General features: G+C 45.6%; 1 protein-coding gene and 1 long non-coding RNA gene across 4 annotated transcripts in view; both read left to right on the top strand.

Moving 5' to 3' along the window:
• LOC126529382 (uncharacterized) overlaps window positions 1-3,859 on the top strand; it is a 58,624-nt gene extending 54,765 nt beyond the window's left edge. For all 3 annotated transcript variants that reach the window (XM_055069809.1, XM_055069807.1, XM_055069806.1), the window contains one exon: window positions 3,671-3,859. In XM_055069809.1, coding sequence (XP_054925784.1) covers window positions 3,671-3,855 — 185 coding nt within the window. In that variant the 3' untranslated portion in view covers window positions 3,856-3,859. The remainder of the gene's footprint in view (window positions 1-3,670) is intronic.
• A 7,659-nt stretch (window positions 3,860-11,518) lies between these two features.
• LOC126529376 (uncharacterized) overlaps window positions 11,519-18,409 on the top strand; it is a 30,963-nt gene continuing 24,072 nt past the window's right edge. The window contains exons 1-2 of the long non-coding RNA XR_011889895.1: window positions 11,519-12,161; window positions 16,182-16,432. This is a non-coding gene — a long non-coding RNA (uncharacterized lncRNA). The remainder of the gene's footprint in view (window positions 12,162-16,181; window positions 16,433-18,409) is intronic.

The following is an 18,409-nucleotide window of genomic DNA, read 5'->3' as shown; positions in this document are numbered from 1 at the left end:
CGTTCTTTCATTCTCTCTTTCTTTCTGTCTTTCATTCATTCATTCATTCATTCTTTCTTTCTCTCTTTCTTTCTTTCTTTCTTTCGTTCGTTCGTACTTTCTTTGTTCCTTCATTCATTGTTCCTTACGTTTCTTCTTTCATATTCAGCCATTGAATCTTTGGTTGCTTTCGGGAGTATGAGCCATTCCTGACGTTGACATTTTCTTTCTTTCTTTCCTTCATTATTTTTTGTGTCTTCAGTGATATTCAGCCATTGCATCTTTGCTTGCTTACGGGCCCGGTGTATGAGGCATTCCAGATTATATGTTTTTTTCTGGTATGAGCCATTGCTGTTGATGATATTTTTTTGCACCACTCGTCAACTTTTTTTCTATCACCAGACCAGATGCCACTTTTTTCGGATATAAGCCATTTCAACGAGCCACTTCAGACTTTCGCGTTAAAATAAGTTTAACCTAGTGGCAAGAAAATTCGTCCACAAGAGAAGGGGGTCCCTGTTTGTACATAGCGACCAACAATAGCTCAAAAATATGGTGCGCTTGAAATTTGTGATCACAGTGCATGGAACCAATAAATCGAATACTCGCAAGGCTAAAATAACCACCAGAGATAATGCCATAAGTTCGTGCGTGAAACACAGAAACCTAGCGAGGTTCACTGCTGTAGAGCAGGGGAGCAAATTCTTATTGCAGAGTTGTAATTGCTAGGTAAACCTTCACAGTTACAGCGTTTACTGTTAGAACTAAGCGAATCTATATTGGGGCAATTAGGGTATAGAGTGAATATCTAGGGCCATACGGAGAGATGTTCCCAAGAGAAAAGGAAACGATCTCTTCTTGGTGACGGCGTCTTCTAGGTCCACCAGTATGCCTAAACTGTAATTTTAACATCTACAAATACAACATAAGACGCATGAAAGAAGTTGTTGTGTTCTAGGGAGCCGAAATCTAGTTTAATTCGGCAGCGCTTTTCGTGTTTTTATACCTGCCGCCAGACAAAGAAGAAGTCTTGCGCGGTTGCGTCTTCATGAAAGAATATCAGCAACGAATAAAACGACGTTTTTCTTGAGGAAAAGGGAAAAATAATGGGATCCACCCGAACGTAGCACAATGCTACAAAGGAAATATAGCGAGTTTCTCCCCAAAGAAAGCTTCACAGTTGAGGAAAACTTCTCTGCTCCGGGATTCGAAGCAGCGACGAACACCTTTCCGGGGTGGTCGCCCTAATAACTAGTCACGCAAACTAGTCTAACCAACCAGTCACTAGCAACTAGTCTAACGAGGAGGCCCGCCAGATCCCAAGAGCAATGAGTGTCCATGTAAGGGAAACAAATGTCAGCCACTCGAATCTAGCTCGAATCAACACGACAAACTCATACAAATTCTTCACTAGGAAAGCTTCAGCGTCGAGAAGAAAATTTGTCCTGATCCGGTATTTATTCGTGGCGTTAGTCCCATGTTCTGGAGTCTGGCGTTCCCATGGGGCCAGTTTCCCATTGGGTGGGTGTCATTCATAGCATCCGAACACTCCGTAGTTGTTGATCACCAGGCAGGGAGCGCGCGTGTACCTATTTTACTGGTAGGTACCGGGCAGCCGCACTGGTCTGCCTCCCGCAGCAACCGCATGTGCTCGAGAGTTTCAACGAAGCTGTAATGGGGAGAAGGGACGCCCAGACCAGGGTGTCGGAACGGTCTTTTTTGTTCTGGTTTTAGTTTTGTTCCACCCAAGCGCGTTCCGCTATGGTTCTGCACCGGAAAGAAAAAAAAATGATCTGTAACGGTTCGTAACGGTTGTGGGTCGCTTGCAAAAAAATTTTGAAGGAGAGCAACGATAAAAGCTTTTTTGAGTTATTACTTCTCAAACAGTTTATATTTATTTATTATTTCTCGATGACGTGTTTACTGAATCTCAATAGGTGAATTATGAATTCTAAGACTGTGCTTTCTGCCATGATTCAAAGTACTGCGCATGATCTCAGAAGCAACACGTCATCGAGTGTACTCGCCGAAATGCGAGACCACTGTTCCGATAAAACAAACACAAACGAACATAAATGAACAAGAAAAGTTTGGTGAGAAAGCGTTGATAACCGTGCAAAACGAAACGATAAGCTCTTCAGCTCTCAAGCCCTAGGTTCAGATTAGTGCATCGCTCGCACTTTCCCTGCCTGAGGTGTACGCCCTAATTCTGACATTGCCTGAAGTCGGTTGTTCCGGATTACCGACTTTCCCCTTAAACTGAAAGCCGATCAAAAATATATCGGCTTCACTACGGAAAAAAATGAAAATAACGCATAAATTGGTTTCGTTCGGGGCCAAAGTATCATTTTTTTTTTTCGTTTTTCGTTCCGCTCCGACACACTCGCCCAAACTCTCCTGTAAATATATATAGGGCCCCCTTTTGGGATGAGAAACCACATAGCAACGGAGCGTCAGGTCGTGGTATATCTGCACCCAATAAAAAAAGAACTCGTGGCTTTTCGGCAGCACCGGGATTCGAACTTGCTACCTCGCGCTGAAAAGGTTGACGTTCTACTATTTCACTGGCGCTTTCCAGCTTTGTGCCACATTCGGGTGGATGACAATTTCTGCCTTTCATAAACACGTCATCTACCTTCAGGGATTCCGCAGAACTAATTTGCCATTAACCGTGTCCCATTGTTTTGAGTTGTCAATTCATTTTACCCGCCGTGGTTGCGCAATGGCTATGGTGTTGGGCTGTTGAGCACGAGGATCGAATCCCAGCCACGGCGGCCGCATTTGCATGGGGGCGAAAGCGGCCGTGTACTTAGAATTAGATGCACGTTAAAGAACCCCAGGTGGTCGAAATTTTCGGAGCCCTCCACTATGGCGTGCCTCATAATCAGAAAGTGGTTTCTGGCACGTAAAACTCCATAATTTAACTTTTTAATGCATTTGACCACTCGCTGTGATCTGCTCGGCTGAGGAGCCGAGCATGTCACAGCGACCGTTCCACATAGGCGTTGGTCCTGGGTTTGAATCCTGAATATGGGCTGACTTTTCCTCAAATGCGAAGTTTTTTTTTTCTTCCAAGAAACTCCTAAGGGTGTCCTATGCATTTTCCTTCAAGATTCATTTGGATGGCAACTTTTTTTTTTCTTTCATCAACATTTCCTCCACCTGGTGGGATATCGCAGGACTGGCTTGCCGTATTTTGTCTGCATGGGCTTAGAGTTGTTGAATAGTTCGCCCTCAGGCCGCCATTTGCTAGGCTCCTGGTTAGCCTAGTTTGTAGAGAAACCAACCCGGAAAGCTGTTCCTCGCTGTTTCGAATCCCAAACCACATCCCCTTTCCTCAGCTGCGACGCTCTCGAAGCAGTTTCCTTTGTATATTCATGCTACATTCGGATGGATGGTTTTATAGTAATTGCTGGCATAGTGAATGATTACTGCGGAGCTCACTCAAAATTATTTCAAAGCGTATTGCACATAGTCTACTGGTGCCCTATTAGATACAAAAGTGGCACGCATGTCACTTTATCCGGAAATTGCGGCCACATTATGCATTATGACCTGTGAAAGTTAAGAATGTGTGGCTTATGCACAAATTAAAAATAATTCGTAATAACTGAAACAATGTGTTCTGCTAGAAATCAAGTTGTAAATGGGCGAGGTTGACGAAGTCTACTGTGCCTCTTTTTTATTGTAGGCAACGACGTTTGCTCACTCTGGGGTCCCGAGAACGCAAGCGGAATAGATGAGCAAGTCTGCTTTGATACTTTCAACAGAGATTGCAACGGCGAAAAAACTATATCATATCCAATTCATCGTGAACGCTGCGAACTACATGACAAGTTGGCTCAAGAGCATGACAAGAAACCTGGGAGTAAATAAACAAGGCACCCTAAATATACGTCTTTTTATCGCTCGATGTCTGACGCTGAAGCTCGCACGGAATGAAATTAACGTTAGCCGCGAGCCAGCCTTTATACTTTAAGCACTTCTTCGTAGTTGTACACCTATCCTAAATTTTGGATTGCGAATGTATCATATGTATAAGCGTCATGGGACAACACATTTTATTAGACAAATGCACATGTTCTTACGTCTTATTTTACTTGCGTTATTTTTATACTAAACTTCTATGCTGAAGTTCTTAAATACACACGAAACTTGTAAATTAACAGGAAAAAACGCCGCACATTTCCCTTAACTGTGCCACATCATTGTTTTGCTCCTGTCGAAGAAATGATTTGAAAAAATATATGGTTCTGTGCTCTCACTCGCTATCTGCATGTGGTAACGTCATCTTGCACATAAGACTCTTGGCTTGCGTGGAGCGATGCGCTTATTACTGCAGCACATGTTATACCAGCCTCTTACTTGGAAACGCTTTTCAATTTTAATTTCTTAAGAAATACAATGCGCCACTTTTTGCGATAAGATGTTGAGAGTCACTTTAGTAAAGGCTAAAGAAAATGAAGACAAAAGCGTGCGCGCTCTTGAGACGTTCATTACATTGCATTTTCATTCAAATTCGTTCTTCCTGTTACTTGGTTTCTCCCACCAAGCGCCGTGGGTTCGATTGGCCTAATTAGCTCTATACTTATAAACTGTACCTAAATTAACTTCGTCCTAATTAACATCGAATGTCGTGCGTTCTGCTCCCACCAGAGGCCGAGGGTTTGCCTCCCACCAAATGTCGTTGGTCCGAGTGCCCCAATTACCTACATCGTGATTAAGTGCTCATTAAATAACGTCACCTTAATTAGCGCCCCAGGTCATGGGTTGCGCTCCCACCAAAAGTCCAGGGTTCGACTCCCTGCGAACTTTGTTTCAATAACCCCGAACACTGACTTTTCAACCCATGAACCACTTCCCTGGCAACACACCAGCAATGATCCAAGCATGGCCCAATCCTGGCAGAAATTGGTACCAACCTACATCCACTGTTGGCACATTGGCAAAGTGCAACCCAATACAATGCTGGTCCAGAGTTAAAGCCAAGATTGGACCAATGTTATGCCAATGCAGTAACCATTGTGCTGCGAGCGTAGGACCAGTGTTGAGCCATATCATTGCCATTATTATTGCCAGCTCCGAGCTGATGCCCTTTGCATGACGAATATTGTATATACACTGGCGCTAGGGTATGCAACCATTCTTACCGCGAACCTTCTGCTAGCAGCATTTTTTATAGCAATTGCCCCCATACCGTCTTCCTCAATAGCAGCTAGGAAAGTTCGACAGAAAGATAGTATGTCAAGAAGCCTAAGTCCCCTATATTTGCAAATAATAATAGTAGAAGAATACTGAAATTCACTTTTAGGACAGTTTATTTGCGAATAAATTTGCACAAACAGGCATTTTCCGTGGACCTAGATGGGTGACGCTCGGTTGTGTTCAAACAGTTTATTTACAGGCAGGGCCCTCAGCATACTAATTGGGCAAAGTGACGAGGACCGTGGGCTAGCCAGGGCTTTCAGGGCAGGGAGCTGACGTAGGTAGGCAGGTTTGTCAGTGCTTAGATGACGACGGGCTGGTCAGGCCCCCGACGACCACGATAACGCGGTAGTTTCGTTGACTTTGCTACCACTTCCTATAGCGACTTCACCATTACTTGGAGGAGATGCTTGCACTGTAAAATAAAAAGGAATATTATCAGAGATGCTGGTATGACAAATGTATGTGGCAGTACTTTCACTTGAAAAATCGCCATACAGCAAGAATATAAGTTTGAACAAAGAGTTTGAAGGGGTGAATCAAGAAGTGTTCTTGCAAGAGATTTGTCAGGTAACAGTCTTTAATATTTCAACATATATGTCATATTTTGTAGAAGGTGTACCATAAGATATCTAGAACACAGACATAAAATGCGCAGGATCCGTACGCCTTGTTCACTTCCCACACCTAGTCAGCGTAGCACTTTATAATTAAAAAAATGCAGGAAAACTTACTACAACACAAAATGCCTAGTTTCATAGTGTAGACACAATGCGGCCTTCGTGCGAAATTTTCCATGCGAAATCCGAGAAGTTTCGTCAGGAAACACTAGCAAAATAGGCATCTATTATACGAAAAGAAAGAAATACTGCCGGCTGGAAATGATGCTTAACCTAGAACAGTGAGAAGAAGCGCGGTTCCTCGGTATGACTAGCAGGATCAGACAGCACGCATGGCTTGATAAAATCAGTCCTGGAATTTGGGTAAAGTTCACAAACAGAGATATACACGTGTTCTACTCCGGGCGCTATTCAAGGGCTGCGAATAAAAAGAGGTATGTAATTACAGGCAGTCTACATTAGCCAGGGCTGTTTCAGTAAAATATAAACCGCGTGATATTGCTTGGGTTGGCAGCAATTTATAACATTCATCCTAAAACATAACAAAAGAATCGTCAATTCGGCTCACAGCTTTTATGCTCAGTAAAAGTTGATGGGCCTACACGAGCAATTTATCAGCATCTAAATTTCCGCAGGCAAGAAATCAATAAAATAAGAAAGCACATTTCAGTTATTCTTTCGGCTGTGCGCTAATTTACTGTGATAGCAGCATTTTCCAGCTGTGAAGACTACAATTTCATTTTAGATTGCCTGCTTATTCCTGAAATAATTGTGTTCCGCCACTACTGGGAACTCGACAAAGATCTAGCGGTTATATGAAAACGAATTCATTTAAATAAAATTTACTTAAAGATATGTATTATCACATTTGAAATATAACCACTACACATAAGAAGTGTTTAAATTTCTAGTCAACCTAAATTTATACTCCGCACATCAATGCCCCAATCTTATGCATCCAAACGCCGACTAAGGTTGCTATCACCACCACACATTGTTCTTTAGGCCGTCCAATATCAATGCAGTGGTGAGCATGAATGGGAAAAAAATTCAACGTTAAGGAAGCAGCGAAACCATGAGAAATGTGAGAACTTCAGCAGTAATATGCACACAAATCGTGGAATTAAAAAGCGAAAAGAAAGAGCGTTGAGCAGCTGGAAATAATTTTAAAGGCAAGAGTATCCTGAAATTTAGCCCTTTCAAACAACCTTGCTTGTAAGACACACAACCTAATGTGTCGTTTCCTAATTCACTCCGCCTGACTAACACAAAAAAACACAACATTCGCAAAACAAATGCACTCACCAGTGTAAGAACCACGCTTCTGTGTACCCGAGTTCATCCTGCATCGAAGACGGTGGCCACCAACGCCGACTTTTTTCTACTCATTGTTTTGCCCAATATTAATTCTAACGCTCACAATAATTCGTGGCCACTTTGCTGCATGTTTCAAGATGTAGGCTTCTCACTAGGAATGACGACCGCAAGCGAGAACGGACAAGATTGCAAGCACTCAGGTAGTATTGCACCCAGTCGGTGCGCTAGCTATGCATAGAAGGAAAGGGCGAAAGGAAAGGGTGAATGAAGAAAACGGCGTGAACGCCACGCTTTCCCCCACTGGACCTAGCCCGACCGCGTTCTTTGGGCGGCAGCGACAGAGGGAGACAATGAGGACAATAGTGACCCCGCCGCGTTCCCCCGTGCCTGCGAGAGCAGCCAATTCGACACAGCAGCATGTAACTGTCTGACCGTTTGACTGATAGCATTGACCAGCCTCAGGTGGGTGCGTGGGGGAGAGGCAAGTGGGGGCTGAAGGACGGAAAGTTAGGCCGAAAAGAACAATCAGGAATGCGCCGTGCCAAAGACAGGCAAAGACGAGAGGGTGTTGACATGGACAAGCACAAACTTTCAACTAATTTTTTCTTTCTGGTAGGGGCATCCATACAAGGGAGCTTACTACAGATGCACGAACACACAAATCTATTGAAACAGGCGCATGATTCTTATGTCACAGCAACATGCCATGCAAGCTAAACAAACAAACAAAAGTTTCACTACTACATATGCGCTCCATCTCGATGCAACATAAAACGGTTCCATCAGCGCTGTCGCACGGTAATTCTCGATTATCCTCAGAATCCTGATCGTCCGAAGCCGCGGAGAGTACATGCAAAATATACAATGCGCAGGCAAATGTGCAGTAGCGTTGCTTGTTATGGAAAGCTCATGTTCCCATGCATAATCAATAAAGCAGTGGCTACTTTGCCCGTTATGCGACTTCCCCTGCTTGCTACGTTGTGCATTGGCTTTTCTCTTTAGAGGGCGCATTTCGGTGAATGCGATGTGCAAAAACGGCTGTGTACCATGCATGGAGTTGACATGGAAGAACCACAAGTGGTTAGTACGAGCACTGTGATTATTTTTCGTTAATAAATTCTTAGAATTTTGTATTCAATAGACGGAATCTACCATTAATGTCAGACGTCAAAACAAGTAGGCAAAGTAAGTCAATGACAGCTGTAAAATTCATCAAATTGCGGTCAAGTAGGCCGTTGTCGGAATGAGCGGGAAACGGAGAGAAGAAATGAAAAAGGTTGAAAGTCATTCAAACTCCTGTTGAAGTCGATCAAATACAAAAGTTCCTGCACCAGATGTGGTGAGATTGGGGCAGAACACTGCGCGGTACTCCATCGTCTCAGTCCTCGTATGAGGGGAGTAGGAAGAGCAACGACTCATATTTTTCATGCGAAAGAGTCAAATGGCCCTTTGAGCGAAAATGCCAGCGTCTTTAGCATTGAAACGGCACGTAAATTCATATTCGCTGCGACGCCACGTCACGAGCTCGCCTCGACGGAACAGATGGGGCGAAACGGGACAGTTGCTGCAGCGTTAGCCCGCCAGGTGTAGCGCGAGTGGAGAGGGAGGTCATCGCCACGACTTGCCTCGCTCTGAACCTCGCTAGGCTTAGTTCCTGCGCGCGCCTGCCGGCCGTGGTGGCCGCTGCTGCTTCGTAACTCTGTTAACGCGCAGGACGTTGGTGGCTGGCGTCGTTGGTACCGCAGGGTGCCACTGCTCACTGGCTTGGGCAGCACGTACCGTCGTGGAGTGATCTACATCGTAGGCAGCCGCCGCCACGGCAGTAGCGAAACGTGACCGTTCACACCAGCACAGCGCAGACGAAGTAAGGGAGCGGAATAACGCCGCAAGAGGCGGAGGCACGTCCCGGCAATGCCCTCTCCCCTCGCGCAATACTTGACGCGCAAATGCGGTAGCAGGTGCTCCGTTTCGACCGCTCCGCTCCGTCGAGGTCTGCATGTGCAGGCCGCGTTCTTGATCAGGCGCCGCATTGAGCCATAGCAAAACATGTAGTACATGCGCACAGCCCCTGTGTTAGAATTCGATGCGCTTCAAGCACTCGACCATGTAGTGCGGGGCGAACGTAGAAACGGTAAAGAAAAAAAATCAGAACCCACACCAATTGCAAAACTGGATAACATACCCCGAAGCAAAACTCTAAAACATTACTCGCCGAGCAAAACTCGAAGGGCATTAATGTCCTTCGAGTTAGACATTAATGCTTTCGGATTCACAACTCATAAAAAGTGTTTACGTGTCGTCGGATTTTAAACTGCCCTATCTTCCGGATTGGCACCCATTTTTAGACAGTTCTAATTTAGGGAATTTGGCCACATTTTCACTTACGATCACGCGTTAGCTATATTTATATAATTTTCGAGGTTTCACATGACAGAACTAAGCTCTGATTATAAGGGATGGTACTGTGTAGAAAGAGCGTCTATGGCTTAATAGTTACAGTATCACGCTTCTGTGCTAGAGGTCCTCTCTAACTTGGCGCTTAGAAAATGTTATTGATTTGCTTTATAAATTGGCAGTTTCGTCCAAAGGGCAAACCGTTGAGAGCGATAGCAAAGTTCAGTGTTCGTCTACTCCTCCGACGATGTTCACATTATACGCGGGTGAAACATCTTGTAGCGATGCAGCACTTTCGCGACTCGTGCTCTACAGATGTAACGGCGCCTTCTCAGCTACGATGCGCCTAACGACGCTGACGTGATGAAGGACGCCGCGAGTGGCGTTGAACGCGTTGCAACATCGACGGTGCACGAAGTGAAGCCGTCGGCATTCGAAAAACGCGCCAAGCGTCACCATGCACTGGCTTGCATGCAGGAAATTTTTGAGAATTTGTCATTCCGCCTCTTAGGGCATGGCTAAGCGACGTTCAGTACACTTCAGTTCAGTTCAGTACACACGTTCAGTTGTGTGGCGTAATGGTCAGAGCAGCGAGCTTCAGTGCTGGTTATACTATGACTGAATCACGCCAACGGGCAGTTATGGTTACCTCTACTTATATTATATATATATATATATATATATATATATATATATATATATATATATATATATATATATATCTATATATATATATATATATATATATATATATATATATATATATATATATATGTTTATATATATATATTAAAGATGTCAATAGACAGAGACACCGAGACAGCACAGGGTAAATTACTTGTAGTCATTAGCTGAATTACGAAATATAAATTATTGAAAATCAATGTGGTCGAAAAAAACTGGCCGCAGGTGGAACACAAACCAACGTCTTCCCATTACGCGTCCGATGCTCTTACCGATTAAGCTACCACGACGCCGTTTTCCCATCCACTTTCTGGAGTTTTTGTGTTTATCTACTAGAACTAACCCAGGGAGTGTTAGCCATCGCCACCACTCATAAGCCTTAGCGGCGGATGTGGAACATCCTTTCTGCCGTAGGCGTCACGAGTACATGATCTATTCGGTTGACAGCAACTGATCAATAAACCCACACATGTTACCTAAAGTCATCAATGCTTCCGAATTCGAGACCCTCGGTATGGGGTGAACGAGAGGAAAGGGAACCGAGGGGCCCGAGCTATATTATTCGTATCACAAGAACCTAACCAACAAAGCGACGTAGTGGGTAAGTGCCACGGTTTGAGGAGCAAGCCAACACGCTGACCTCGAGCAGCACCCACGAATGAGGACAAAGAAGTGGAAAGCAGCCATATTTGCTAGCGTCACCTTGGACTGTGCTGCTCCGCCAGCGAACCAATCAGCCTGCAAACTAACCTCAAGCCACGAAACAACACCAGGAGGGAACGGCATGAATCATTTCAAGAAAGACACGAGTTGGCGCAGGGATGCCGAGACGTCGTTCACGTCCTCGGGAACGTCACTGTCCGAAGACACCGTGCAGATCCTGTCCTCGTGGAAACGGCTCGTACAGCGCCACGATCTGCCTGAACGCCGAGACGCTGCGTTTGCGAGGGATCGCCAGGCGGAGCACGGTGGCGCTCCGCTCGCCGCGTCCCCCAGGTAAGCAATACAGTTATGCCGCTGCGCCGAAAGTGTGCAAGACGTGAAAACGTCGGCGTACGAGCTTCAGCGATATAAGCCGTTATGTTTATTTCAAGGAATTACTTTTCTTGCAGAACATAGTTGGCCAAAGTAATGCAATGTCACGTTGAAAGTACCGCAAGGGGCCCTTCGTGACTAAAACATCTAAACCATGAGCTGAATACATAAAAGCAATTAACTGTACTTTTTTTAACACAACAAATGCGATAAACGTGGCAGTTTAATAATGCAAAAATTTTTGCTAGAACAGGATTTAATGTTTCCTTGAGTGGGGCATTTAGGGCATGACTCTATCCCCTGGAGACGTCCGCACATGTTGACATTAACTTCAAGCGCCTGCCTTATAACAAGTGCTACGAAATAAATGTTTAGAAGGTCGCTGCAAAACGCCCCAAAGGTTTGTGAAACGGACAGATAATCGCATATTCGTGCAACTAACGGAAATATTTTTGAAAGGGCAGGAGAAATCGGACTTTGCGATCCTCTGTGGAGCGATAAGTAAGCTTCTATTTTTTACGAAGATGTCACTCATAACATGTTTTACAGTGCGAAACGTTAACATTAGTTTATTACCGCACTGGTTCGCGAATGCGAATTATTCTTGGTCATGTGAGGCATCTAGAATCTTCAAGGTGACAGCTCTCGGTTCTTCCTCTTGCAGAGAAGCCGCGCTTCGCCCCCCGTCTTCGTTCCCATATGGGGCATGGTCAACCCTGGTAAAGGACTCCTCTTCGTCGGAGTGCAACGAGGATGACACCGACGCATCCCAGGTGTCCGTGACTACGAGCCTTTGCTACGCTGCGCTCGTGCTCGCCACGGCACTGCTGGCGCTATCCACAGCGCTAGTGCTGGTCCGGCTGGTACCCGGCACCAGCGAAAGCGTGTCGTCCCCCAACGCAGCTCAAGGATCTCGAGCCCACAACGGTGAAGTACTCGATTGTGTCAACATTCTTCGTGACGCCGTTTCTTTCTTCTCAATTATGTGGTCCTACAAGAATCTCTCCAGTCCCGAGAGTAGCGCTGGCGCAGTGGCCTGCAGCTTGAATAGTTCGATCAGCCGAGATGTCCAGCGCACGGCAAACGGCAAACAAAACGTTTACATATATTGTTACGTAGGATGCAGTCAGGACAACCCGCTGCCCGTGAACGAGAAGTGAGGGCTCGTTTGCCGAAAAAGACGGTGCTGCTTTATCATACACATTTTACAGCATCGCAGCAAGGACGCTGCCGTAGTTTAACAAGCCTGCCGGTCATTGGCCGCCTTAGGGCATCTTTGTCCCGGTAGCAGATGACATGCAGAGTAAATGCTGAAAAACACCGTTTTCGCTTCCCGGTGGCATACTATTCGTCATTGCCACAATGCTTCGACTGAAAAAGCCAAATGTACGTTATTGCTGGTTAATATTTACACAGGGTCTTACTCAGCCTGCTGGCGGTCTGGCCAAGTCGTTAGCCAAGTCTGCGCGCGAACATCTTCGGATGAAGCGGCACCAGATTGCGAGCACTTATTTATGTTCTAATTTCTTTTTGTACGGCATATAGCTTCACCACGTGATTACTGAGAAGTTCCTTGTGATAGTAAACAAATTCTGCTGTCTTACGGGCCAAAACCACGATTTCGTTTTGACTGACTCCTGTTGTGGGTGACTGACCACCGACTGTTCTTTAACGTGCACTCTAAACTAAGTGCACGAACGTTCTTGCATTTCCCACCAACTAAAATGCGTGTGCTACTGGTGGGATCGAAGCCGCGACCTCGAGCTCAGAAGCGCAGCGCCTTGCCACTAAACTACCGTGGCAGATACGGGATCAGCAGACTGTTGATAATATTGTTTTTAGTGCCATGAAATGGTATGTTATTTTTCCTTCCACTCTGAACAATCGGTTCTTCTGAACACGCAGGAAACTGACAATTTTAGGACCACGCATAAGCAGTGAAAACAGTCAAAGCTACATATTCACGAACATCTGCCCACTTAATTGAGTTTTTTTCGTATCAGCGTATAGGTCACCGAAGCAGTCATCCGTATATAGAAGATGCCTCGAATTCATTTGAATGTTACGCCTAAATTGGTGCCTTGGTGCCTTCATAAAACTGCATGTGGGTGAGGATATTTTTTTTATGCAGCTTATGCTTTACGTGTTCTGGATAAAACTGGCAGTTAGATACCGCATATTTATTTCCTATACTCGCCGCAATATAAGAAAGTTTGTTCACATGGTCAATGAGATATTCTCGGCTTATCAACGTCACTGCAAGTACGCTCCACTACCATAACGTGCGCATAAAAGCCCTGACTATAGTTGCCTCCTGTTGTATAACGCGCTTTACCAGACATAGAAAGTTTATTGAGATGCACCGAACGGCGGTATCAAAATTGAGGGACACGACACTGAATCATTCATAGCTCATCTACACTCGTAGACGGTCATAATCAGAGCTAACCATGACATTTTGTGTACGAATACAAAGTCAATGGCTTTCTGTGGCTCTTACGGCTGTTCCTTGGTTTGTCCACGGTCGGACTTGACGAGGAAAATGTTCATTCGTTTGTTCGTCCTTTCATTCGTTCGTTTGTTAGCTGTTTTTCTCTTTTTTTTTATTGGGGGGGGGGGGGGGGGGTATTTCCTTGTTATAATATATAATATATGGGGTTTTACGTGCCAAAACCACTTTCTGATTATGAGGCACGCCGTAGTGGAGGGCTCCGGAAGTTTCGACCACCTGGGGTTCTTTAACGTGCACCTAAATCTAAGTACACGGGTGTTTTCGCATTTCGCCCCCATCAAAATGCGGCCGCCGTGGCCGGGATTCGATCCCGCGACCTCGTGCTCAGCAGCCCAACACCATAGCCACTGAGCAACCACGGCGGGTCTTTGTTCGATCACGCGTCCGCTCATTTCTTCGTTCGTTCGCCCGTTCGGGCTATTGTTGCTAACCTTTTTAAGAACTTGTTCATCTATGATCGGCCACACGCCAACATGTGCTTGCCATCGTTGGTGCTCAGGGTATGTCAGTGTCGGCTGATACCTTTTGTTGCGATAGCAGCTATGCGGGCACTAGAGGTGCGTCCTCACTGTGGCCGCCGGCATGCTGTCCTGGTAACGAGGGCGCATGCGTGGCTCACGCGCCGAGGGTTAGGAGGAGCCAGAGCATTGTTCTGCATTGGGAAGTCGGCTCACCAGCAGCGAGCTCACGGTCCAAAGGGCCCTAGTGCAGCACGCGAGCGATGCAGCACGACTCAGTGGAGCCTTGGAATAGGGGCCCACCCTTGCTGAAGAGGAGTCTCAAGTCGCCAGCGCCAAGAAGATGAAGACGATGGAGACCTCGTAACCGCGAAACTCTTGAAAGACTCCAAAGTTTTCACTCACTCGCTCACTCTGCATTCCACCTTTGGCATAAGCCTTCCCGGTGAGCGGCTGTTGGCATACCACACCATGGTGCATACACTAACGTGAGCGGGACAAATATAGAGTCGATATAAATCTAATCAATTCATTTGGAGCTTACAAACGCCGCCAGTTTTACAGGCGTTGCCACCATGGACTGACGTTTGTAACACTGCTGCATGTGTCCATCATTGCGCCAGCGTTATGACAGGCCTGGTTCTTTTAAGGCGCTTTTCCTGCAGCGCCATGTTGCCTCCCCGTATTGTTAGAGCAAAGCTTGAGGAGGTCCAGCGGCGCCCAAAACCTTGCTATCGCTTTCAACGGTTCGCCTTCGGCTGAAATGTTTTGGCAGATCGTGTGATAGTTACAGTAGATAACTGTTGATCGAGCACAGTAACAGAAGTAATGCTAAAGGAAGGGAAACGCATCAGAGCAAGGCAGTGAGCATGGGGTGTTATGGAACCGGAGCCCGAGATTTGCAGGTTCTTGGTACACTCAGTAGCAAAAGTGCGGCTCTAATTCGGGATCACTGTGAGGGGTTTTCTTCCTGCAGTAAAAATAAAAAGCCAAATAAAAATGGGGACAGGCTTGGGCTGTAGACCGCATTCGCCTGCACGGAGCGTTTATAGCTATGTGCTTGTAATTGATGATATTTGGAACAGCTTAGTGCAGAATATGCAGAAGGCAAAGGTAACGATGCATAGCCGGGCAAGAGAACAAAAATTTAGGATCACCATCAGCCTCTAGAGTCGGTGAAGGAGTACGTTTACCTAGGTCAATTACTCACAGGAAATCCTGATCATGAGAAGGAAATTCATAGAAGAATAAAAATGGATTGGATCGCATACGGCAGACACTGTCAGCTCCTGACTGGAAGCTTGCCATTATCATTGAACAGGAAGGTGTACAATCAGTGCAGTTTACCGGTGCTGACATATGGGGCAGAGACTTGGAGATTGACACTGAAGCTTGAGAACAAGTTAAGGACCGCGCAAAGAGCGATGGAACGAAGAATGCTAGGCATACTGTTAAGAGACAGAAAGAGAGCGGTTTGGATCAGAGAGCAAACGGGTATAGCCGATATTCTAATTGACATCAAGAGCAAAAATGGAGCTGGAGAAGTCATGTAATGCGCAGGTTAGACGACCGTTGGACCATTAGGGTAACAGAATGGATACCAAGAGAAGGGAAGCGCAGTAGAGGACGGCAGAAGACGAGGTAGAGCGACGAAATTAGGAAATTTGCGGGTGCTAATTGGAATCGGTTGGTGCAAAAAGGGGTAATTGGAGATCGCAGGGAGAGGCCTTCGTCCTGCAGTGGACATAAAATAGGATGATGATGATAATGAAAGTGATGATGATGATGATGATGATGATGATGATGATGATGATGATGGTGGTGGTGGTGGTGTGATGATGATGATTATGATGATTATGATGATGATTATCATTGTTGCGGAGACTAAACAAAATGGATATTTCCATCAAGAAGGCTTCCGTTAAATATTCCGGCACCTTGTAAAGCAGCTACAAGCAATCACAAATATTTTTGCAGCTGTCCCGAGCTCTGCAATGGCGCCACCACCGGCAGCGAAGACCACAGTCCATGCCACTGCAGCCAACCCACGGGGCGAAGGCTTGCTGCATGCCATGGGCTCCATGACAGAAGAGGAAAAAGAACAAGTTTCCAACAACAGCAGATCCGCGGGCGAAGGAAATTCGAGAAATAATACCGTGCAGCACCCTCGAGGGCTTCCGGAAAACATTAGGACAGCAGTGCCTCCAGGTGGAGAAAGCTCCGACGACGTGAGTAATGCGTTCTGGTACAGGGGGTTTCACGTAACTTGAAAAGAGGATTTTTGAAAAAATGTGATTAGCCGCAGCTGAATGAAACCATAAGGTTTTCTGTCATGTGGCACTCCTTAGAGCAAATTTTATATTCCGCTTAAACAAATAATTACTAAAATGAATGGTGCAAAATTTTAAATATTAACTTTAGGGACAAGTGCGTCTCGTTGCGTTGTAGAGAGGGTACACAAACAACCGATCGATTTTCCTGTGGTAAGGTGCTTGTTTCGCGGTGATTTCTTTTGACGTCTAAGTAAAGCCCGCGAAATATACAATAAAACCACCTGACCGCGCTCATGCGCGATTGTATTGCAAGGCTCTTTCATCCTTAGCTTTGCTCGTCTTCTCGGTTACCCCGAGGGAAGCCGATGCTCAGCGCTGGGACGGGCATCTAACCTCCGTATTCAGAACTGCAACTTAACTTGAAGCTGATGCTTGACTTGATATAAATGAAGCCTGGTGCGAACGCGCCGAAGACGCACTTTGCGTTTCTTCGGTGCGTTGACGACAGGCGTCGTTTAAATCAAGTCAACCATGGGCTCCAAATTAACATGCATTCCTGAATACGGGCGTAAGAGCTGCGCTCTGAAATTAAAGCTGTGACAGGAAAGTAGTGCTGGGCTATCTGCACCGTTAACATGGCGTCCGTTCAGCAGCAACTCTTTTCTGCATTCTCACATAAAGCTAATCTGACACATATTTTCCGAGGAAAATCGTATTGAGAAGGCACTGACGCAGCTAAGAATAATTCTTGTATACAGCATGTCATGTAAACTGCAAGATCCAACGAAAGTTTCCATGTGTAGGAATGTTTGCCACATATTAAATCAAGCGCTGCTGGAATCCAATCTGCGGTGACCTATTTGCTTTAAAGCGGTATTCATCATTACGGAGCCTATGAAAACTTAAACATATTGTGTCTTTCAGCTGAACTCTCTACAACGTAACCCGACGTGCAGCATTGTAAATGTACAAATAACCACGAAAACCCCAAGGTAACGAGGTACCGAGGTGGCCAGTGGATTCGACATAGGTGACAACGCCACCACATTTTCGTAACGTGTCAGGGTGACGAACATCTATACCAGTATATTTCAATGTTATCAGTTTGTTTCGTTGTAGATGTGATTTCATATCTTACTTTTCAATTTTCAACTGCCCAGATTTTTAAAAGTTGATGTTATTTTCACAATTCTCCGTGTGTCACTGTTATCATTGTAAGCTTCGAGTGTATACAACGTATCGTCAAACACATTGCCAGAAAACGCACTTTTGAAATAAAGCAAGCTGCACCCCCTAAAGCGATTATAGAAATTTTAAGTATTCGCGTTGAACGCGAAGCCGCTGCACCAAAATTAGTTTATTGAGACTGTCAACGGAGAAATTTTGCTTGAATCCAAAGCGAAAAGCTTGCGCCCCAATCCAGGGTCACCGCTTCCGGCATCACCTTGAACACTGCTTGTTGTCGTCTCGTATAGCCTTTTTACTTTAAACAGCATTTGCTAGCTAGGAAATGCGCTCAACCTGTCCATCTTTTCCGAAGATTTTAAAGCGAAGCCTTCTTTGCCACCTCCCTCGACTTTTCCACTGCACCTGCTGCTGCCTGCCGTCTTGCACGCCTTGTCGAGGGGTCGTTCTGAGCATGTATATAGATTCAAGAAGAGAAATGCGACGCGGGAAGCTCTCTTGGACTTTTCCATCGCGTTGCATGTGCACAATTCCCTCTGGAACTCCCTGGGCGTCATTGAAGCTTCTTGGCAGCTGTAGTTATCCGTGACCCCCCGCAATAGCATTAAAGAAATTGCAGTGCCGTACAGGGGGAAGGGCGGGACAGGAAAAGCTGACGTGAGAAAGCAAGTAAACGCTACTGATACAGATACGACAGCGGTTGAGAGCAAACTGACGGTACTGTATGTTTCTGGTATTTCTGAAAAC

This window comes from Dermacentor andersoni, chromosome 8 (genome assembly GCF_023375885.2).
Source record: "Dermacentor andersoni chromosome 8, qqDerAnde1_hic_scaffold, whole genome shotgun sequence".
In the NCBI taxonomy this organism is placed as follows: Eukaryota; Metazoa; Arthropoda; class Arachnida; order Ixodida; family Ixodidae; genus Dermacentor; species Dermacentor andersoni.
The sequence above is the reverse complement of the archived record's forward strand: the minus strand, read 5'-3'. Positions and strand labels throughout refer to the sequence as shown.